This window comes from Myxine glutinosa, chromosome 2 (genome assembly GCF_964187855.1).
Source record: "Myxine glutinosa chromosome 2, kmMyxGlut1.1, whole genome shotgun sequence".
Taxonomy (NCBI): domain Eukaryota; kingdom Metazoa; phylum Chordata; class Myxini; order Myxiniformes; family Myxinidae; genus Myxine; species Myxine glutinosa.
The window spans coordinates 224,517,819-224,542,003 of NC_136262.1; the positions used below are offsets into that span (position 1 = coordinate 224,517,819).

At 48.9% G+C, this 24,185-nt stretch overlaps 1 protein-coding gene across 1 annotated transcript in view; it reads right to left on the reverse strand.

Annotated features, from left to right (window-relative positions):
- Positions 1 to 767: 767 nt before the first annotated feature.
- The window catches only part of LOC137420790 (sodium-dependent phosphate transport protein 2B-like), a 120,752-nt gene continuing 97,334 nt past the window's right edge, over positions 768 to 24,185 (reverse strand). Inside the window, exon 13 of the mRNA XM_078772320.1 lies at positions 768 to 942. Coding sequence (XP_078628446.1) covers positions 895 to 942 — 48 coding nt within the window. The 3' untranslated portion in view covers positions 768 to 894. The remainder of the gene's footprint in view (positions 943 to 24,185) is intronic.

The following is a 24,185-nucleotide window of genomic DNA, read 5'->3' on the forward strand; positions in this document are numbered from 1 at the left end:
AGGTGGGAGGGAGCAAGGATCGAGGGATACAACGTGATTGATCGAGTGAAATATTGCGCAGAGGGATATCCCGCTGATTAAGGAATGCATATAAAAATCTCCTTAATGAGGAAGATATGTTCTTCGAGACTCTGCGACGCCAAGATTCTCCCAATTACATGTAAAGTCATTCACTTCATGTGAATGTAACTACAAAAACTTTATATATATTTACTAATTCAAACTTTTAAATATCAAACTTAGAAATACCTGAGTTTTGCAAGCACATCAAATTCCAAATCTGCAAGTTATCTGTAATTCATTCATCTTTAACATTATTGTTTTCACAGGACCTGAGTATTCTGCCAGTTGATGCAAGGGTTATCATACCATATTGCAAATTGACACAATAGTAACATGAGACTTAATAAGTCATGTTAAAACTTCAAACAGGCATGCAATTAAATAAGAAGGTCCTTATTTAATCAATAGGTCACTCAGTAGCTATGACAACCACATCCTTTGTCAACCTGCAAACTCATCTTTTCCCTCATAAGTCAAAAATCATTTATCTATATAATTATAAAATTGAAATCTTGCGTGTTTGTATGTAACATTCGATCGGTCCGGGGGCGTGGCTTACCCCTTTGAGAGAGTAGTAATATCCACCATTTTATTAACTCGCATAGCTTTGAGGCCTGTTTTGTAGGCCCGTGGTGTCTTGCTCTCTCTCTCAGTTTTATTTCAAATCAAATTCGATATATCATTTCATTTTTCACAGTCGCTAACATAGTTTTAGACTCGGTTGAAAAAAAACGGGAAGAAAATCCGATGAAAGTTTCCGTTTATACAACGAAATGAATTCTGAAAGGCTTGTATCTTCAAGGCCATTGAGTCTGTTTCACGCCTTTATCTTCAATCTAAGTCGCCATCTGATTTCATTTTTATCGATGGTTTTAGACTCTGTAAAAGAAATAATTGAGAACATTCACGCACACACGGGAAATTGCAGAGATATATTTTAAAAATCGCGCCACGTTGATATACGAAAATACACCGCCTAAAATAACAGGCATACAGTATATATCTTCGTCATTTCATTCAACATTATTACCCGGAAGTAAAATATGTTTCAGGAAATTACCGAGAGATATTTCTTCTATTTTTATTATTATTTATATGCGCATACACTTTAAATAGGTTTATTTGAAATCTTTAATTTTCACAATGTAATTTATTTGTCATTTGATGATCGGCAAAACGATAGCACAAACACAATACTATTTGCAGGAACAATGTCGTATCAACCCTCCGACGGTGCTACGGACGCGGACAACGAATCACACCTCACGTCTATGGACGCGAATAGCAACATCCGCACGAATCAGTCATCAATGATTTTCATTGACGTGCCTGGAGGCACAGGGAAGACGTTTCTTATTAACCTGATTCTCTCTAAAGTGAGAGCGAGTGGAGAAGTTGCCCCCTGCGGTGGCCTCATCTGGCATAGCTGCTACCCTCATGCCTGGTGGAAGAACAGCGCACTCAAGGTTCCAAATCCCTCTGACACCGAGGGAAGATGGCGTATGCAACATCGATAAAAATTCCACTATCGCAGACCTCTTTCGAAGTACAAAACGCATCGTGTGGGATGAGTGTCCTATGATCAGGAGAGAGAGTTTCGAGGCTGTGGATCGCACGTTGCGTGATGTATGTGACAAAGACGAGCCTTTTGGAGGGATCTTGACGATATGCTGTGGTGATTTCCGTCAACGTGATCGGAGATAAGGGCCGAAATCACGTGTCACAGGTAAGTGATTTAGAATGCTGGAGAGGTGAGCCTTATGGCTTGCTGGCCCAAATAATCTCCCTGATGATGTCCAGCGTTCGCTTTAGTTCTATTCTCATATCTATTCAAACTGACATTGACCCAACTGGTCATGGGTCGTCTAGGGGTAGCATCATCATCATCATTGGCTGAGGGGTAGCATCATTGGCTGAGGCGTAGCATCATTGGCTGAGGGGTAGCATCATTGGCTGAGGGGTAGCATCATTGGCTGAGGGGTAGCATCATTGGCTGAGAGGTAGCATCATTGGCTGAGGGGTAGCATCATTGGCTGAGGTGTAGCATCATTGGCTGAGGGGTAGCATCATTGGCTGAGGGGTAGCATCATTGGCTGAGGGGTAGCATCATTGGCTGAGGGGTAGCATCATTGGCTGAGGGGTAGCATCATTGGCTGAGGGGTAGCATCATTGGCTGAGGTGTAGCATCATTGGCTGAGGGGTCACATCATTGGCTGAGGGGTGGCATCATTGGCTGAGGGGTAGCATCATTGGCTGAGGGGTAGCATCATTGGCTGAGGGGTAGCATCATTGGCTGAGGGGTAGCATCATTGGCTGAGGTGTAGCATCATTGGCTGAGGGGTGACATCATTGGCTGAGGGGAGACATCATTAGCTGAGGGGTGGCATCATTGGCTGAGGGGCGACATCATTGGCTGAGGGGTGGCATCATTGGCTGAGGGGCGACATCATTGGCTGAGGGGTGGCATCATTGGCTGAGGGGTAGCATTATTGGCTGAGGGGTAGCATCATTGGCTGAGGGGTAGCATCATTGGCTGAGGTGTAGCATCATTGGCTGAGGGGTCACATCATTGGCTGAGGGGTAGCATCATTGGCTGAGGGGTGGCATCATTGGCTGAGGGGTAGCATCATTGGCTGAGGGGTAGCATCATTGGCTGAGGGGTAGCATCATTGGCTGAGGTGTAGCATCATTGGCTGAGGGGTCACATCATTGGCTGAGGGGTAGCATCATTGGCTGAGGGGTGGCATCATTGGCTGAGGGGTAGCATCATTGGCTGAGGGGTAGCATCATTGGCTGAGGGGTAGCATCATTGGCTGAGGGGTAGCATCATTGGCTGAGGTGTAGCATCATTGGCTGAGGGGTGACATCATTGGCTGAGGGGAGACATCATTGGCTGAGGGGTGGCATCATTGGCTGAGGGGCGACATCATTGGCTGAGGGGTGGCATCATTGGCTGAGGGGCGACATCATTGGCTGAGGGGTGGCATCATTGGCTGAGGGGCGACATCATTGGCTGAGGGGCGACATCATTGGCTGAGGGGTGACATCATTGGCTGAGGGGCGACATCATTGGCTGAGGGGCGACATCATTGGCTGAGGGGTGGCATCATTGGCTGAGGGGCGACACCATTGGCTGAGGGGCGACATCATTGGCTGAGGGGCGGCATCATTGGCTGAGGGGTGACATCATTGGCTGAGGGGCGGCATCATTGGCTGAGGGGTGACATCATTGGCTGAGGGGCGGCATCATTGGCTGAGGGGTGACATCATTGGCTGAGGGGTGACATCATTGGCTGAGGGGTGACATCATTGGCTGAGGGGCGACATCATTGGCTGGAGGGGTGGCATCATTGGCTGAGGGGCGACATCATTGGCTGAGGGGCGGCATCATTGGCTGAGGGGTGACATCATTGGCTGAGGGGTGACATCATTGGCTGAGGGGCGACATCATTGGCTGAGGGGCGGCATCATTGGATGCGGGGTGGCATCATTGATGCGGGGTGGCATCATTGGCTGAGGGGCGACATCATTGGCTGAGGGGCGACATCATTGGCTGAGGGGCGACATCATTGGCTGAGGGGCGACATCATTGGCTGAGGGGCGACATCATTGGCTGAGGGGTGGCATCATTGGCTGAGGGGCGACATCATTGGCTGAGGGGCGACATCATTGGCTGAGGGGTGGCATCATTGGCTATGGGGCGACATCATTAGCTGAGGGGCGACATCATTAGCTGAGGGGCGACATCATTAGCTGAGGGGCGACATCATTGGCTGAGGGGCGACATCATTGGCTGAGGGGCGACATCATTGGCTGAGGGGTGACATCATTGGCTAAGGGTCGACATCATTGGCTGAGGGGTGACATCATTGGCTGAGGGGTGACATCATTGGCTGAGGGGTGACATCATTGGCTGAGGGGTGGCATCATTGGCTGAGGGGTGGCATCATTGGCTGAGGGGTGGCATCATTGGCTGAGGGGTGGCATCATTGGCTGAGGGGTGGCATCATTGGATGCGGGGGTGGCATCATTGGATGCGGGGTGGCATCATTGGATGCGGGGTGGCATCATTGGCTGAGGGGCGACATCATTGGCTGAGGGGCGACATCATTGGCTGAGGGGTGACATCATTGGCTGAGGGGTGACATCATTGGCTGAGGGGTGACATCATTGGCTGAGGGGTGGCATCATTGGCTGAGGGGTGGCATCATTGGATGCGGGGTGGCATCATTGGATGCGGGGTGGCATCATTGGATGCGGGGTGGCATCATTGGCTGAGGGGCGACATCATTGGCTGAGGGGCGACATCATTGGCTGAGGTGCGACATCATTGGATGCGGGGTGGCATCATTGGATGCGGGGTGGCATCATTGGATGCGGGGTGGCATCATTGGATGCGGGGTGGCATCATTGGATGCGGGGGTGGCATCATTGGCTGAGGGGCGACATCATTGGCTGAGGGGCGACATCATTGGCTGAGGGGCGACATCATTGGCTGAGGTGCGACATCATTGGATGCGGGGGTGGCATCATTGGCTGAGGGGTGGCATCATTGGATGCGGGGTGGCATCATTGGATGCGGGGTGGCATCATTGGATGCGGGGTGGCATCATTGGATGCGGGGTGGCATCATTGGCTGAGGGGCGACATCATTGGCTGAGGGGTGACATCATTGGATGCGGGGTGGCATCATTGGATGCGGGGTGGCATCATTGGATGCGGGGTGGCATCATTGGCTGAGGGGTAGCATCATTGGCTGAGGGGTAACATCATTGGCTGAGGGGTAGCATCATTGGCTGAGGGGTGACATCATTGGCTGAGGGGTGGCATCATTGGCTGAGGGGTGGCATCATTGGATGCGGGGTGGCATCATTGGATGCGGGGTGGCATCATTGGATGCGGGGTGGCATCATTGGCTGAGGGGCGACATCATTGGCTGAGGGGGCGACATCATTGGCTGAGGTGCGACATCATTGGCTGAGGGGTGGCATCATTGGATGCGGGGTGGCATCATTGGATGCGGGGTGGCATCATTGGATGCGGGGTGGCATCATTGGCTGAGGGGCGACATCATTGGCTGAGGGGTGACATCATTGGATGCGGGGTGGCATCATTGGATGCGGGGTGGCATCATTGGATGCGGGGTGGCATCATTGGCTGAGGGGTAGCATCATTGGCTGAGGGGTAACATCATTGGCTGAGGGGTAGCATCATTGGCTGAGGGGTCACATCATTGGCTGAGGTGTATCATCATTGGCTGAGGGGTCACATCATTGGATGCGGGGTGGCATCATTGGCTGAGGGGTCTTCTCCTCACTGCTCATTACTAAAAACTGCTCTTCTATGTGAGGATTGATAAATAAAAGCAATTAGAACCAGTAAATTTAGTTTTATATGGCATTTTGCCTCTCTATTAGAAAGTGTGAGAAAATTATATATCTTCACCATAGGTTGACCTTTGACCCCCACTGTAACCATGGTAACCCCTTAATTATATATAATAACATTGACCCAACGGGTCATGGGTCGTCTAGTATTTATATATATATATATATATATATATATATATATATATATATATATATATATATATACTATATATATATATATATACATATATATATATATATATATATATATATATATATATATATATATATATATATATATATATATATATATATAACATACATACATATATATATATATATATATATATATATATATATATATATATATATATATATATATATATATATATATATATACATATATACATATATATATATATATATATATATATATATATATATATATATATATATATATATATATATATATATATACAATCCATCGACATCGACGGTATATATATTGTTGCAGATACGAGGATTGCATTTTTTTGATTGTGTGTATTGTATTGTGGTAAATTGTTGTGTAACATGGTTGAATATGGCCCCTCCTGCCTCCAGAATTGTGTAAAGGTAAGAAGGGCGTCCCGGTAGTTAATTCCATGAAACACCACATTGCAGGACACTATAAGACCCTTGTTCAGTAGCTTATATCTTTATTATGTGTTTTAGAGTAAGGCCTTGTCTTCCATTAGAATGACACTCCATTGCACCAAGTGAAAGAGATAGATTCCCTTCATTCCCATTCCCAAAAACCTCCATTTCCCCTTTCGTCGATTGGCAATTACATCCCCTCCAAAGCCGCCATTGACCACGAGGCAGGGTTGGGGAAGAAAGGCGGGTCCCCACCTCGTCATAGAGGGGAGGAGTGAGTCAGCCCCACTCAACCAACCACGAACAAGGGGTTGGACTTGGAGAGGGGGTGGAGAGAAAGATCAAGGAGGTTCGCAAAGGTTGAGGGGCGGGGCCTATATATCCCGCGGCGGGACGTTCCCCAAAGAGAGTGCAAAAAGGTCCAGAGATGAGCTGAGCTGCGTGGAGAGGTACACGACAAAGGAAGGGTCCAAGAGATGAGCAGGAGATCTGAGATGAGCTTTTAGAGATCTGAGATGAGCTATGACAAGAGCTGAGTTGTGAGGTCCAAAAGCAGAGATCATCCGGGGAAGCGAAAAAGCCTGCTATTCGTCACCTTGCTCGCCAGCAGCAGCGTCTACAGCAGCAACAAGACTCGACAGCCATTTTGGGCCAGGACGGCGGTTTTGAGCAGGGCCGCGAAGGGACGGCCGATCGTGCTGCCAGCTCCGGACCTTCCTCTCCTTTCCAGCCATTCCTGCCAGCAAGTTCCCCATTCGTGTACGTGAGTTTGTTCTGTTCGTGCTGTCCTGGGTAGTAAACTAAGTCTGTATAAGCTAGTAATTTGCACTGTGTTACCTGCTTTTTTCATGTCCCCTGTAAATAATCGTGACTGCTCTTTTTGCTTATGTGTGTGTAAATAATAAACCCCGTTACTCTTCTGTACGTCTTCTTCTTCCTCTTTGCATTCGTCGTCTTAGTCTTTTCCATATTGAATAGCGGTGGCGCGATACGGCCAACGTCTGGGTGAATCGGGTGAGTCGGGGAAAAACTGTTCGGCCGCGGTACCTCCGCTCGGTAAATAACATCTAATCCGCGGACCGTAACAATTGGTGTCAGGAATGTCGGATTCGGACCTGGGACTAAATTTATTTAGCCCAAATTTTGGAACACCAATTGTACTATTGGCGTAACAATTGGTGTCTGGGAGTGAGATTCGAGGCCCGAACCAAATTGTAAAAACATCTAGAAAAAAATTTGGTCAAAATTTGGAGCTGCTGGAAATTTGTGTTGTTTTAAAGCAAAACCCGAATTTTGAAATCGCGCCATGGCTGGTCAAGGCGACGGGATGTCGGTGGGAGAGATAGACGGGGTAGAATCGACCCAGGACCTCGGGGAAATGTATGTGGATGAAAGAGAGGAGGAGAACATTGGCAATGTGGTTGACGAGGTTTCAGGCGCGCAAAATGGCGCTCTCGCGCACGTGGGTGTAGCGGCACCAAATTTAGCAGCGCCCGCGACCGTAGCAGCGCCGCTGGTGGATTTGAACCTTTTTATGATACAAATGAAGGCCCTTATGGACAAGAATAGTGAAAAAATGGAAAACAGAATGATGGGGGCCCTTATGGGACAAATGGGGAAACGGATGGATGCTCAGAGTGAGCAATTGGGGGTAATGAGGGACGAAGCGAGGGGTACCGGTGAGGGATTAGACAAGAAATTTGGGAAGTTAGACGACAAATTTGAGGGGTTAGACAACGGAATAAAAGAGGTAAAGAATGGGTTAACGGGGGTGGAAAATAGAATGGCTGCCCAGGAGAATCAGATAGAGGGGGTGAAAAATGGGTTAATGGGGTTAGAAAATAGGATGGAAGACAAATTGCGGGAGATAGGGGAGCAATCCGCCCGAGAAATTAAACAAATGAGAGAGCAGATAGAGGAGGTGAAAATCGGGGTAGAAACCAAACTGGATGCTCAGAGGGATGAATTGGGACAGATGAGGGCGGCATCTACAAAAGAGAGGGAGGAGATGAAAGAGGAGATACGACGAGGTGTAAGTGAGGAGGTCTCGGGGGTATGTGAGGAGGTAAAGCGAGGTGAAAAGCGTATAGAGAAAGAGGTGAGAAATGGGACGGCAAGGTTACAGGGGGGAATAGAGGACCTGACGGAGGAGGTGGAACAGCTGACGGAGGGACAAAAAGAGTTAGTGGAGCAGGTTCAAAGGAACACTGCGGTACTAGGAGGGTTAAAAGCGACACAAAGAGACATCAAGGACGACTTAATAGCGACACAGAGGCAATGTCAGATGGTACGTGAGGGACTGACGACGAGGTTGGACGAGGTGACAGAGATAATGGAGACGAAGGACCGGCAGGTGAGGACGCACATAGAGACGGTCAAGATAGCCTTAGAGGACGAACTTGAGGAGACGCACCGGGAAATAAAAGAGGTGAAGCAAAAATTAGAGGAAGTGGAAGAAGAGGTGAGTGAAATTAAGAAGGGACGGACAGAACTAAGAGGGAGATAAAGGAGGAAGTAATGGAATTGGTACAAGGTCGGTGGTCAAATCGTGATGTTGTGCTCACTAACCAAATAAAGAGTTTGCAGGTGGCGAAGGAGGTGCGGAGACAAGGTACGGAGGTGAGTGGCGATATACGAGGAAATGTACATGATGTGAGGGGAGCTTCAGTCGGCTTGGGGGTTGATTTGGATCCGGGTGTTCGTGAGAGGCCGTTGGTGAAGTGTGCGACAGGTACGGTGTGCGAAAGAGGAGGTGTGCGAGAATGTCCGACTGTGGGGTGTGTGAGGAAAAAGTGCGCGCCGAGGAGTGAGTGTGCTGTCGAGAGTGAGTCGGTCGTAGCGCGTGTGCGAGGGAGCACATGGAAGCGCGTAGTGAGGAGTGTTACAGAGGATGTAACAAGAAAGTGTACACCTGTGGTGAATGTTACGGAGGAAGTAACGGGAGAGGTGTGCGCAAGAGGATGCGCGAGAAAGGTGTGTAACGGACGAGTGCATGGGGAAAGAGTGCGCTGTCAAGAGTAAGGAAGAATGCACACCTGTGATGAGTGTTACAGAGGATGTAATGGGAGAGTATGCGCGAGAAAGGTGTGTAACAGACAGGTGCATGAGGAAAGAGTGCGCTGTCGAGAGTAAGGGTGAGTGCGCTGTCAAGAGTGGTGGTGAAAGTAGTGAGAGTGACACAGAGCGTGAGTTGGTTGTGACAGGTGAGAGAGGATGTACACCTGGAATGGAGGGATGCACACCTGGAATGGTAGAGCGTGTGTGGGAATGCACGCTGGAACTGGTAGTAAGGCACGCAGTTGGGTGTGCGAGTGAGAGCACACCTGTGGTTGTCACAGAGGAGGTGACCGAGGAAGGGGCGCGAAGAGGTGTGTTGGTGAGGTGTGCGAACGACGAGTGTGTGCCAAGGTGTTCGGTGGTCAGGTGTGTGACCAAGTCTGTGAGCGGAATGAGTGTACCTGGGTGTGGAAGAGAAGGTGCAATGACGAGGAGCATGGGAACAGCTGGATGTATGAGCAAGGAACGGGCTGCGGGGTGTAAGCATGCAGGTGAGGCATCGACGGTAACCGGGTTAGCGGTTAGAGCGACTTATAGCCGAATCGGGCCCTCGGTGCGTGCCGGGTTTCGCGTGCCGCGAGGACCAGCGGGGATCCGAACCACGGCGGGTTCGAAAGGACCGCCGTACGCGATCCACGCTGGGCCGCGCTTCGAACGGCCGCATCCGTGCTCCACTAAGCAGCGCGGGCAGCCCGATAGGAAGGGTCGTCATGGCGACCCCCTTTTGTTGAGGCGTTCCGGCAGGTCGAGATCGGGCAATTGGATGGCTCCGTGCCGAGGTGGTGCGTGGGATCTCGGCCCGGGTAAGCGTCCTTCCCCGCACCGAGTGCCGGACGCGTCCAGCCGCCGGCACCGGGCGGCCCGCATTCATTGCTCGGCTTTACGAAGCCGGGCTGTGGAGGTGAATTGGCGCACCGAGAGGCATTAGTAGGTAGACTGTAATGATGAGGATAGTGGTCTGGACCCGAAATTAGAAAACAAAATTTGATGATTGCCAAAGGATTGGCAGAGTGATGATTGGCAGAGGATTGGTAGGGTGATTGGCAAATTTTTGATTGGCTGAAATTTGGTGAGAAAAATTGGTAGTGGAACATCCCCGATGTGGTGGGATGGCAACTCTGTCATCCCTCACAGCAAGGGGGGCAAAGGAGCACTAGTTTATGGGGTTTATGGCAGTGAAAACTAGCCCGGGTGGGTTAGGATATATCGTGTGTAGGGATCTAGAGAGATGACATTAGGTGACGTTAAGATTAGGTAGTGACAAGGATACCTGTAGTGGGGACGCAGGTAGATTAGTGTGGATGATAATGACGTGGGAGCGCAATAGTTTAAAGGGGCGACTGGGAAGCGCAAGTTTCAGAGGGGAGTAGTTAGATGAGATGATGCCGTGTGTTTGAGGATTGGAAGTGTATGGTGAACAGGTGTGGTTAAACAGGTGATTGCACAGGTGTGCAACTGAACAGGTGTGGATGGAGCAGTGTATGGATGAGTGATGGTGATGTGTATTGTGTTGACCAAATGGTCCAGGAAGAGGAGGAGGGTGCAGGTGGCACCAGGTGTGATTGCACAGGTGTGCAACGACAGGTGTATGGAGAATGGTTGTGTGAAATACATGGAGTGTGGAAATACATGGAGTGTGGAATAAATGGAGTATTGGAATGGATGGTCGTGGAGTGGGTATGGTGGAAACTATGGAGTGGAGTGGATGGTGCGAAGGTGTGAATGGGGGAAGGATGGACCCCCATCACGAATACCCGGGGCGGGTAGTGTAAGTGTTAGGTAGAGGGTATAGGTAAATTGTGGTTGGATATTGGCATCTGTGGTGCGGGTGAGAGAATGGTATTTGGATGGGTGCATTAGTGTTGTGGAAATGGCTGGGCGTGTAGCCTGTTAGTGTGTGTAGTTGGTTTGGGCACTCCACCACTGTGAGGATGTCGGCCAGGTGAGGCCGCAGGTGGGCTCTGGGAGCCGGTAGTTGTTGTGGATGGGGCTCGAGGATCCGGAGGACGGACCCGGGTAGCCCAGTGCCAGGGGGCACCAAGGGGTGACAGAGCCAGGAGGGGCCTTCCCCAATTAGATAGGTTAGGGTGAGGAGCTAGGTAAGCTCGGGTGGCAACTACAGTGGTGGAGGTGTGCAGGTGGGTAGACCTGCTGGGAGAGCTACACGTCTCAGCCCAGAAATTGTGCAAGGGCACCGGGAGTTGAATCGGGGGAGTGAGACCCCAAATTGAGAAGCACCACAGTTTGGTCAATGGGAATTTGGTTTTTAGAACCCATAGTGTAAGTTGGCCAATGGATTGGCAGGGAGAGACCCCGGGTAGAGTAACGTGTGTTAATGTCATTTAGAAAGTAGTTAGGATGAAAATCTCCTTGCACCATCTGCATCCACTCACCTGAGGTGACAGGTACTCCACACCATGCCAGGTTGTTTTGATTATTTTTTAATGATGCAAATGTTTTGGAATGTGAGACGCATCATGACGTGGGTGTGACATTGTCCTTTGTGTTCCATCTCTCCCTCCCTATGAGGATTGATGATGAATTGATGATGACAAATTTTGGATAGAGGGATTGTGGAGACGAATTTGGAATAGGGGAAATATGGGGAAGACGTGACAGTAGCGACGAATTTGTAAATGTGTAGATTTTGTACATATGGGGTAAGGGCAAGGGTAGTGTAGGTGACAGGGGGGTGACGTACGGTAGGGACGAGCTTTCTCACTTTGCCCTCCGTACGCATTTCGCCTTGCATTGCCTTATTGATGTGTACCCTTGTGACCTTACCCCTCGCTCATCTGTCTCTCCCCCCTTTTGTCTCCCACTTGACCTGTGCGCCATTGGGCGCCGAGGGGAGTGTGCGTGAGTCGGCCATTGTGCGCCCGGAACTCCCAGAACCAGCTGTCTGCATCGATGCACCACATTATGGACCACATGTCTGTGGCCAAGCACCACTGATGGACCCCATGGGTTGGGGCATGACCCCTCTGCTGGAACCGGCCATGAGGGCCCGAAATCTTGCTGGCGGACCTTGGCCACAGGGCACCGATGCCCCATAGGTGAACCACACTAGTCGGCCCCTGTGGGCCATAAATAAATAAAAATGGACACGTTGGGTGCATTTCATTTTATGCTCAAATAGGCCGCCAGTAAGAAAATGAAAGGAAATGACAACATCTGGAAGAAAGTAAATAGCCAGCAGAGGGAGCCGAAGAGCAAGAGATCACCTGCAGGGTTAGGGTTGTTGTTTGGTTATTTTTATTCATGAACACTGATGAACTGTGGTGACTGCACCGATTGGTGCTTGAGGGTGTGTTGGTGCGTTTTTTGGGTGCTTTCATGGTGCGTCGATGCAGAGCAGACTGTCTCCCCCCCCAGAAAGAACAATCACAGGTCCTGGGTTGCGTTTTGTAAATAAAATAGCGTCATTGTAAATAATGCTCCCCACCGTCAGTGTGTAGTTTGAAGACCATTCCGCAATTCGGTTAACTGTGGGCGTGAGTCTGTTAGGCAGGGTGCAATGGAGCAGCGGGACACATTTATTTATGTTTTAAAGCTGTCGCACTCAGGGTCAGGTTAAAAGTAGAGGGAACTACACCTACGTGTCACACTAAATTAAAGTTATAGGCCCGGGCCGTGCCTAAGAGGAGGAGGGTGCAGTGTTGCAGATATGAGGATTGCATTTTTTTGATTGTGTGTATTGTATTGTGGTAAATTGTTGTGTAACATGGTTGAATATGGCCCCTCCTGCCTCCAGAGTTGTGTAAAGGTAAGAAGGGCATCCCGGTAGTTAATTCCATGAAACACCACATTGCAGGACACTATAAGACCCTTGTTCAGTAGCTTATATCTTTATTATGTGTTTTAGAGTAAGGCCTTGTCTTCCATTAGAATGACACTCCATTGCACCAAGTGAAAGAGATAGATTCCCTTCATTCCCATTCCCAAAAACCTCCATTTCCCCTTTCGTCGATTGGCAATTACATCCCCTCCAAAGCCGCCATTGACCACGAGGCAGGGTTGGGGAAGAAAGGCGGGTCCCCACCTCGTCATAGAGGGGAGGAGTGAGTCAGCCCCACTCAACCAACCACGAACAAGGGGTTGGACTTGGAGAGGGGGTGGAGAGAAAGATCAAGGAGGTTCGCAAAGGTTGAGGGGCGGGGCCTATATAACCCGCGGCGCGACGTTCCCCAAAGAGAGTGCAAAAAGGTCCAGAGATGAGCTGAGCTGCGTGGAGAGGTACACGACAAAGGAAGGGTCCAAGAGATGAGCTGGAGATCTGAGATGAGCTTTTAGAGATCTGAGATGAGCTATGACAAGAGCCGAGTTGTGAGGTCCAAAAGCAGAGATCATCCGGGGAAGCGAAAAAGCCTGCTATTCGTCACCTTGCTCGCCAGCAGCAGCGTCTACAGCAGCAACAAGACTCGACAGCCATTTGGGGCCAGGACGGCGGTTTTGAGCAGGGCCGCGAAGGGACGGCGGCTGCCGAACGCGCCGATCGTGCTGCCAGCTCCGGACCTTCCTCTCCTTTCCAGCCATTCCCGCCAGCAAGTTCCCCATTCGTGTACGTGAGTTTGTTCTGTTCGTGCTGTCCTGGGTAGTAAACTAAGTCTGTATAAGCTAGTAATTTGCACTGTGTTACCTGCTTTTTTCATGTCCCCTGTAAATAATCGTGACTGCTCTTTTTGCTTATGTGTGTGTAAATAATAAACCCCGTTACTCTTCTGTACATCTTCTTCTTCCTCTTTGCATTCGTCGTCTTAGTCTTTTCCATATTGAATAGCGGTGGCGCGATACAGCCAACGTCTGGGTGAATCGGGGAAAAACTGTTCGGCCGCGGTACCTCCGCTCGGTAAATAACATCTAATCCGCGGACCGTAACAATATATATATATATATATATATATATATATATATATATATATATATACATATATATATATATATATATACTGTATATATATATCTATATATATATATATATATATATATATATATATATATATATATATATATATATATATATATATATATATATATATATAGTGTTGTGGATATGAGAATGTTTTTTTATTTTATTGTTGTGGTAAAATGTTGTTGTAAAAGGTTGTTGTAAAATATCACCCCTCCTCCCTCCGTTGTGGTTGTATAAAAGGTCAAAGGGCGTTCCCGTAGTTAGTCCATAAAACATACATGCAGGACACGATATATCTTTTTTTTGACAGTTATACCCTTATTATGTGTATTAGCGTAAGGCTGTGTCTTCCATTAATTGAAATACTCCATTGCACCAGTGAAAGAGAATAGATTCCCTTTCCTTCCCATCCCCAAAACCTCCATTTCCATATTACATCCCCTCTCGTCACTGCTGAGCCCTCGATTCCCAATCACCTCCCCTCCAATAACCGCCATTGACCATGTGCTTTGAGTCGGAGAAGAAAGGCGTGTCTCCACCTCGTCAGAGGGGAGGAGGGGCGTGCCCGCCCGTCGTCATCCAAGGCGGAGCCCGAGGGTCGCGCGACCAACCAGGGCCGAGGTGAGCACCCCGATGGGCGTGTCCAAAACGCCGGGGGCGTAATCGCTGGAGGCGCTATAAAAGGCGCAAAAACGGAAGTGGTCACGAGGAGTTGGTCAGGGATGCACAAGGAGTTGGTCAGGGATGCACAAGGAGTTGGTCAGGGATGCACAAGGAGTTGGTCGCGAGGAGTTGGTCAGGGATGCACAAGGAGTTGGTCAGGGATGCACAAGGAGTTGGTCTGAGTTGGTCTGAGTCGGTTGCGTTGGTAAGGAGTCGGTGGTCAGTTGGTTGCGGTGCGGAGTCGGTGGTGAGGAGTGAGAGAAACAAGAAAGAGTTGAGGGTTTGGACCAGACAAGTCCTGGGAACGCAGCGGACGGAGGCCGCAGCAGCAGGAGCACCCAACAGCCAAAGGGGGCCTGAACGGCGGTTTGGAGCAGGGCCGAAGAGGAACGGCGGCTACTAAACGCGCCGGTGGTGCTGCGGGACCCCCTTGGACCTCCCTCTCCCTCCAACCATCCACCTCCTGCCTTTCCACCCTTCTTGTATACGTGAGTTTGTTTTGTTTGTTCTGTCCCTGGGTATTTAATTAAGTCTGTAGGTAAGCTAAAATTTGCACTGTGTCACCTGCGTCTTATGTGTTGTAAATAAACTTGATTGTTCCTTTTTGCTTGTGTGTAAATAGTCAATAAATTCAGTCGTATTTCCAAACCTTTCTTGGCCTTCGTTTTCCTCTTTACATTGCGTCGTTTTCGTCTTTTCCCTCATTGAGCAGCTGTGGTGCGATACGGCCAAAGTCCTGGGTGAATCGGGTGAGCCAGGGATCCTGTTAGGTCGCGGCAATACCAAACCGCTCGGTAACTAACATCTTAATCCGCGATCTGTAACAATTGGTGTCTGGGAGTGGGATTCGAGGCCCGAACCAAATTTTTAAAACGAATAGAGAGAGAAAAAAAAAAAAATTTGGTCAAAATTACGAGCTGCCGAAATTTGTTTTGTTTAAAGCAAAACCCGAATTTTGAAATTGCGCCATGGCTGGGCAAGGCGACGGGATGCCGGTGGGAGAGCTAGAAGAGGGGTTAGGAGTAACCCAGGATCAAATGGAGGGGAGCAATGAGGAGGCGGTTGAGGGAGTATCAGATGCACAAAATGGCGGCCTCGCGCACATGATTATTGTGGCGCCAAATTTAGCCGCGCCCGTGACCGTAGCAGCGCCGCCGATGGATTGGGGCCTATTTATGGAACAAATAAAGGCGCTCATGGTCCAGACAAGTGAAGACCTGAGGAATGATTTGGGAAACCAAATGGGGGTAATGGGGATCCGGATGGATGCTCAGAGTGAGCAATTGGGAGTAATGAGGGACGAAGCGAGGGGTACCGGTGAGGGATTAAAACATGGGTTAACGGGGGTGGAAAATAGAATGGCTGCCCAGGAGAATCAGTTAGAGGGGGTGAAAAATGGGTTAATGGGGTTAGAAAATAGGATGGAGGACAAATTGTGGGAACTAGGGGAACAATCCGCCCGAGAAATTAAACAAATGGGAGAGCAGATAGAGGAGGTGCAAATCGGGTTAGAAAGTAAACTGGATGCTCAGAGGGATGAATTGGGACAGATGAGGGTGGCATCTACAAAAGAGATGGGGGAGATGAAAGAGGAGATACGACGAGGTGTGGGTGAGGAGGTTTCGGGGCTACGCGAGGAGGTAAAGCGAGGTGAAAAGCGTATAGAGAAAGAGGTGAGAAATAATACGGCTAAGTTACAAGGGGGAATAGAAGATCTGACGGAGGAGGTGGAACAGCTGACAGAGGGACAAACGAAGTTAGTGGAGCAGGTTCAAAGGAACACTGCAGTACTCGGAGGGTTAAAGGCGACACAAAAAGAAATTAAAAATGACTTGATAGCGACACAGAGGCAATGTCAGATGGTACGGGAGGAACTGACAATGAGGGTGGACGAGGTGACAGAGATAATGGAGACAAAGGACCGGCAGGTGAGGATGCACATAGAGACGGTCACGGTAGCCCTAGAGGACGAACTTGAGGAGACGCACCGAGAAATAAAAGAGGTTAAACAAAAATTAGAGGAAGTGGAAGAAGAGGTGAGTGAAATTAAGAAGGGACGAACAGAAACTAAAAGAGAACTCCAGGAGGAGGTGATGGAATATGTGCAAGGTCGGTGCTCAACTCATGATGTGATGCTCACTAACCGAATAAAGAGTTTGCAGGTGGCAAAGGAGGTGCGGAGACGAAGTACGGAGGTGAGTGGCAATGTATATGATGTGAGGGGAGATTCAGTCGGCTTGGGGGGTGGTGTAGACCCGGGTGTTCGTGAAAGGCCGGTGGTGAAGTGTGTGACAGGTCAGGTGTGCGAAAAACGAGGTGTGCGAGAAAGTCCGACCATGGGGTGTGTGAGGAAAAAGTGCACGCCGAGGAGTGAGTGTGCCGTCAGGAGTGAGTCGGTCGTAGCGCGTGTGCGAGGGAGCACAGGGAAGCGCGGTGTGGTGAGTGTTACGGAGGAAGTAACGAAAAAGTGTGCGCGAGAGGATGCGCGAGAAAGGTGTGTAACGGACGGGTGCATGAGGAAAGAGTGTGCTGTCGAGAGTAAGGGTGAGTGCGCGGTCAAGAATGGAGGTGAGAGTAGTGAGAGTGAAACGGAGCGTGAGTTGGTTATGACAGGTGAGCGAGGATGTACACCTGGAATGGAAGGATGCACACCTGGAATGGTAGAGCGTGTATGGGAAGGCACATTTGAGTTGGTAGTGAGGCACGTGGTTGGGTGTGCGAATGAGAGCACACCTGTGATTGTCACAGAGGAAGTGACCGAGGAGGGGGCGCGAAGAGGTGTGTTGGTGAGGTGTGCGACCAACGAATGTGTGCCAAAGTGTTCGGTGGTCAGGTGTGTGACCAAGGCTGGGAGAGGAATGAGTGTACCGAGGTGTGTAAGGAACGGTACGACGAGGAGCATGGAAACGGCTGCATGTATGAGCAAGAAAGGGGTAGCGTATGCATGTAAGCGTCCAGGTGAGGCGTCGACGGTAACCGGTTTAGCAGTTAGGGCGACTTATAGCCGAATCGGGCCCTCGGTGCGTGCCGGGCTTCGCGTGCCGCGAGAACCAGCGGGGATCCGAGCCACGGCGGGTTCGAAAGGACCGCCGTGCGCGATCCACGCTGGGCCTCGCGTGGAACGGCCGCGTCCGGGCTCCACTGGGCGGAGCGGGCAGCCCGATAGGACGGGTCGTCATGGCGACCACTTTCTATTGAGACGTGCCGGCAGGTCGAGATCGGGACATTGGATGGCTCCACGCCGAGGTGGTGCGTGGGATCTCGGCCCGGGTAAGCCCCCGCCCCTGCCCCGAATGCGGGACGCATCCAGCCGCCGGCACAAAAGAATCCGCGTTCATTGCTCGGCTGTACGAAGCCGGGCTGTAGACGTGAATTGGCGCACCGAGAGGATGTAATAAGTAGACGGGTGATGGTGATAGTGAAAGTGAATTGATACGAAATTTCGAAAGATGGGTAGAATTGGCAGTAAATGGAAAATTTTTGAATTGGTTGGAATTTGGACGAGCAAAATTTACAGTGAGAGACCCCCGATGTGGTGGGATGGCAAATCCACCATCCCTCACAGGGGGGGCAAATGCGCAATAGTTTATGGGGTGGCTATGACAACCGAGCCAGGGAGGGCTTGGATAATTGTAGGGATCTAGCGAAGATGACATTAGGTAACGTTAAAATTAGTTAGTGACTGATACCTGTAGTGGGGACGCAGGTAGATTAGTGTGGATGATAATGACGTGGGAGCGCAATAGTTTAAAGGGACGACTGGGAAGCGCAAGTTTCAGAGGGGAGTAGTTAGCTGAGATGATGCCGTGTGTGTGAGGATTGAACAGGTGTAATTGAACAGGTGTGATTGCACAGGTGTGCAACTGAACAGGTGTGTGGAGCAGTGTATGAGGGAGTAGTGGTGATTGTGTGTTGTGTTGACCAACTGGTCCAGGAAGAGGAGGAGGGTGCAGGTGGCACCAGGTAGGATTGCACAGGTGTGCAACGACAGGTGAATGAAAGACAGGTGTATGGAATAAATGGTATGGAGTATTGGAATGGATGGTCGTGGAGTGAGTATGGTGGAAATTGTGGAGTGGAGTGGATGGTGCGAAGGTGTGAATGGGGGAAGAGTGGACCCCCATCACGGATACCCGGGGCGGGTAGTGCAAGTGTTAGGTAGAGGGTATAGGTAAATTGTGGTTGGATATTGGCATCTGTGGTGCGAGGTGAAAGAATGGTATTTGGATGGGTGCATTAGTGTCGTGGAAATGGCTGGGCGTGTAGCCTGTTAGTGTGTGTAGTTGGTTGGGCGCTCCACCACTGTGAGGATGTCGGCCAGGTGAGGCCGCAGGTGGGCTCTGGGAGCCGGTAGTAGTTGTTGTGGATGGGGCCCGAGGATCCGGAGGACGGACCCGGGTAGCCCAGTGCCAGAGGGCACCGAGTGGGGTGACAGAGCCAGGAGGGGCCTGCCCCAGTTAGATAGGTTAGGGTGAGGAGCTAGGTAAGCTCGGGTGGCAACTACAGTGGTGGAGGTGTGCAGGTGGGTAGACCTGCTGGGAGAGTTACACGTCGCAGCCCAGAAATTGTGCGAGGGCACCGGGAGATGAATCGGGGGAGTGAGACCCCAAATTGAGAAGCACCACAGTTTGGGCAATGGGAATTGGTTATTAGAACCCATAGTGTAAGTTGGCCAATGGATTGGCAGGGAAAGACCCCGGGTAGTGTAAAGTGTGTTAAAGTCATTTAGAAAATAGTTAGGATGAAGGATCTCCTCGCACCATCTGCATCCACTCACCTGAGGTGACAGGTACTCCGCACCATGCCATGTCTTATTATTTTTACTGTGCAAATGTTTGGATTGTGAGACGCATCATGACGTGGGTGTGACATTGTGCGTAATTCCATCTCTCCCTCCTTATGAGGATTGATGATGAATTGGTGATGGCAAATTTTGAAGTAGAGGGATTGTGGAGACGAATTTGGTATAGGGGAAATATGGGGAAGACGTGACAGTAGTGACGAATTTGTAAATGTGTAGATTTTTGTACATATGGGGTAAGGGTAGGGTAGGTGACAGGGGGGTGATGTACGGTAGGGACGAGCTTTCTCACTTCGCCCTCCGTACGCATTTCGCCTTGCATTGCCTTATTGATGTGTACCCTTGTGACCTTACCCCTCGCTCAATTGTCTTTCCCCTTTTGTCTCCCACATGACCTGTGTGCCATTGGGTGCCGAGGGGAGCGTGCGTGGGTCGGCCATTGTGCGCCCGAAATTCCCAGAACCAGCTGTCTGCATCGATGCACCACATTATGGACCACATGTCTGTGGCCGAGCACCACTTATGGACCCCATGGGTTGGGGCATGGCCCCTCTGCTGGAACCGGCCATGAGGGCCCGAAATCTTGCTGGCGGACCTTGGCCACAGGGCACCGATGCCCCACAGGTGAACCACACTAGTCGGCCCTGTGGGCCATAAATAAAATCAAATAAAAAAGGGACACATGGGGCACACTTTATTGCAAATAGGCCGCCAGTAAGAAAAGCAAAGAAAATGACAACAACTGGAAGAAATAATAATAACCAGCAGAGGGAGCCGAAGAGCAAGAGACCACCTGCAGGGTTAGGGGTTGTTGAATTTATTTTTATTCATTGAACAATGGTGACTGCACCGATTGGTGCTTGGGTGTGTATTGGTGCGTTTTTGGGTGCGTTCATGGTGCGTCGATGCAGAGCAGACTGTCTCCCCCCCAGAAAGAACAATCACAGGTCCTGGGTTAGTTTTGTAAATAAAAATAGCGTCATTGTAAATAATGCTTCCCACCGTCAGTGTATAGTTTGAAGACCATTCCGCAATTCGGTTAACTGTGGGCGTAAGTCTGTTAGGCAGGGTGCAATGGAGCAGCGGGACACATTTATTTATGTTTTAAAACTGTCGCACTCAGGGTCAGGTTAAAAGTAGAGGGAACTACACCTACGTGCCACACTAAGGTAAAAGTTATAGGCCCGGGAAGTGCCTAAGGGGGGGAGGGTGCAGTGTTGTGGATATGAGAATGTTTTTTTATTTTATTGTTGTGGTAAAATGTTGTTGTAAAAGGTTGTTGTAAAATATCACCCCTCCTCCCTCCGTTGTGGTTGTATAAAAGGTCAAAGGGCGTTCCCGTAGTTAGTCCATAAAACATACATGCAGGACACGATATATCTTTTTTTTGACAGTTATACCCTTATTATGTGTATTAGCGTAAGGCTGTGTCTTCCATTAATTGAAATACTCCATTGCACCAGTGAAAGAGAATAGATTCCCTTTCCTTCCCATCCCCAAAACCTCCATTTCCATATTACATCCCCTCTCGTCACTGCTGAGCCCTCGATTCCCAATCACCTCCCCTCCAATAACCGCCATTGACCATGTGCTTTGAGTCGGAGAAGAAAGGCGTGTCTCCACCTCGTCAGAGGGGAGGAGGGGCGTGCCCGCCCGTCGTCATCCAAGGCGGAGCCCGAGGGTCGCGCGACCAACCAGGGCCGAGGTGAGCACCCCGATGGGCGTGTCCAAAACGCCGGGGGCGTAATCGCTGGAGGCGCTATAAAAGGCGCAAAAACGGAAGTGGTCACGAGGAGTTGGTCAGGGATGCACAAGGAGTTGGTCAGGGATGCACAAGGAGTTGGTCAGGGATGCACAAGGAGTTGGTCGCGAGGAGTTGGTCAGGGATGCACAAGGAGTTGGTCAGGGATGCACAAGGAGTTGGTCTGAGTTGGTCTGAGTCGGTTGCGTTGGTAAGGAGTCGGTGGTCAGTTGGTTGCGGTGCGGAGTCGGTGGTGAGGAGTGAGAGAAACAAGAAAGAGTTGAGGGTTTGGACCAGACAAGTCCTGGGAACGCAGCGGACGGAGGCCGCAGCAGCAGGAGCACCCAACAGCCAAAGGGGGCCTGAACGGCGGTTTGGAGCAGGGCCGAAGAGGAACGGCGGCTACTAAACGCGCCGGTGGTGCTGCGGGACCCCCTTGGACCTCCCTCTCCCTCCAAGCATCCACCTCCTGCCTTTCCACCCTTCTTGTATACGTGAGTTTGTTTTGTTTGTTCTGTCCCTGGGTATTTAATTAAGTCTGTAGGTAAGCTAAAATTTGCACTGTGTCACCTGCGTCTTATGTGTTGTAAATAAACTTGATTGTTCCTTTTTGCTTGTGTGTAAATAGTCAATAAATTCAGTCGTATTTCCAAACCTTTCTTGGCCTTCGTTTTCCTCTTTACATTGCGTCGTTTTCGTCTTTTCCCTCATTGAGCAGCTGTGGTGCGATACGGCCAAAGTCCTGGGTGAATCGGGTGAGCCAGGGATCCTGTTAGGTCGCGGCAATACCAAACCGCTCGGTAACTAACATCTTAATCCGCGATCTGTAACAATATATATATATATATATATATATATATATATATATATATATATATATATATATATATATATATATATATATATTGTTACGGATCCATCACTTCCATTGTGGTGGTTTTCATCCACTCTAAACATTTTTGTTTCCATGTACTATTATTGTTTTGAAAAGGTTTATTGCTTATGAACCATTTTCAAAAGGTGAAAAAGTTAGAGTTAAAAGAAACCGAAAACCAGATGACGATGAAGAGGAAGAAGAGGGGAAAAAGGCGGAGCGAGTGGAGTCGGACAAGAAGCATAGTTGCTTTGCGGTCCGGAGCGAACGTTGGCGAGCAAGAGTCACGAGTGAACTTTGGGTTTCCCAGGAAAGGGATTCCTGCGGCAGAGTTGTTATCGCTGTGACAGAGCAACCTGCGTGTCAGGTTTTGTGATTGGTTCCGAAGGGAATCACTGAAGGGCTGTTACGTCTTGAGAACGGGCCGTCGGCCATTTGGACTCGTGCGCTTTGCGCGCCCAGCATGGTTTCTTTGCTTCGCTTCTGCCTTTGCACATCGCGCAAGGTTTTTCTTTGCTTCACTTCAGCTGTTTTCACCGCATTCAGACGTATCTGGTGTGTGTGTGTGCAACGTGGATCTTGAAGGTAAATCTGAGGTTTGCCGACTGCGAGCTGTGGAATGTCCATACCCGAGGGTGTGATTTCCCAGTCGCCTGGAGGGCGCCTTTGGATTTCCCAGTCACCTGGAGGGTGCCTTTGCACAGCTTTTGCAGCAGGACTGTAACTGCCAACCCAACGGGATTCTGGTCTCGATTGGACATCGATCTGACGATCGCTGGAGCGAATCAACTTTGGCTTGAAGCCGGGAATAAGAGACATTGGGAATGTTCTTGGTTCACTCACTTGGAGCACAGTGAGTTATATGTTACGAAACTGATGGTACCATCATAGGACACATATTGATTGCACTTTGGATTACTATTATTTTTGTACTGTTATTCTTGTGTGATCTTAATACAATACTTGTTTGTTTGTAACAATTGGTGTGGCTACACCATTGATCTTTGACATACAGAATAACACATTTTTCTGCCGTGACTCCTCTCGAGGCTCCGAGGTACACCGTGACCAGGGGGTCGGGGAGGAGCACGTAACAATATATATATATATATATATATATATATATATATATATATATATGTGTGTGTATGTATATATATATATATATATATATATATATATATATATATATAAATATATACATATATATATACAGAACCTATGGATATTGTGTTGTGTAAGAGGTATAAACCTATATACTGTATATACCATTACAAAAGATTTTTACTGAGAAAATATTGGATCAGAGAGCCGGAGATAGCTAGCCTACCAGACTGCATGCACGTGGCGGATATTTGGAATAAGCTTATAGGATTTTTACACTTTAGACTAACTTTTATCAAACCCTAATAAGCGATAAGCTTTATTTGATTCAGTGTTTAATTATTGTTCTTTTGAAAGATTTACTGAGAACGTTGACAATTCCATAAAACTATTTATTCGATTAACTTGTAAGTGGAAGTAGAGAAAAGTGCACTGGGTCCATCCCCCATCGGCCAGCGCAGAGTAACGCATCCACTTCTATTGTATCAGGGAACTCTTTGTCTAACTCTGAAAATAATTACCATGTATTTTGCATTTACCTATCAAAACAATGTTAGCTTCGACCTCGTACTGAGTCGATTATTCACAGTCACAATGAAAGCTTGTTTACCGAGCGCATTGACAAGCAAGCCTCGATAAACCAGTTAAGTGAAAGCAAATTACTTCAGACAGCCTGGTTAGACAATGTGTTACCAGCTGCTAGTTTGTATTATTTACCAAGAAAACAATATATTTGCTTACAATTTGCTTATGGAACTTCAGTAAGACATTTCATTTTGAGTATATTTTAAAGACATAACGTAACGAGATATCCTGAATCATTATTTGACATTTGTGCAGAATTATTTATCATTTTGGGAAGACCCAATCCAACACTATATTTCAAAAAACACACTATCTGTAATCATATTACCCTCAGTCATAAAAATGATTTTACCATGACAATATGTGGTCTACCATTGCCT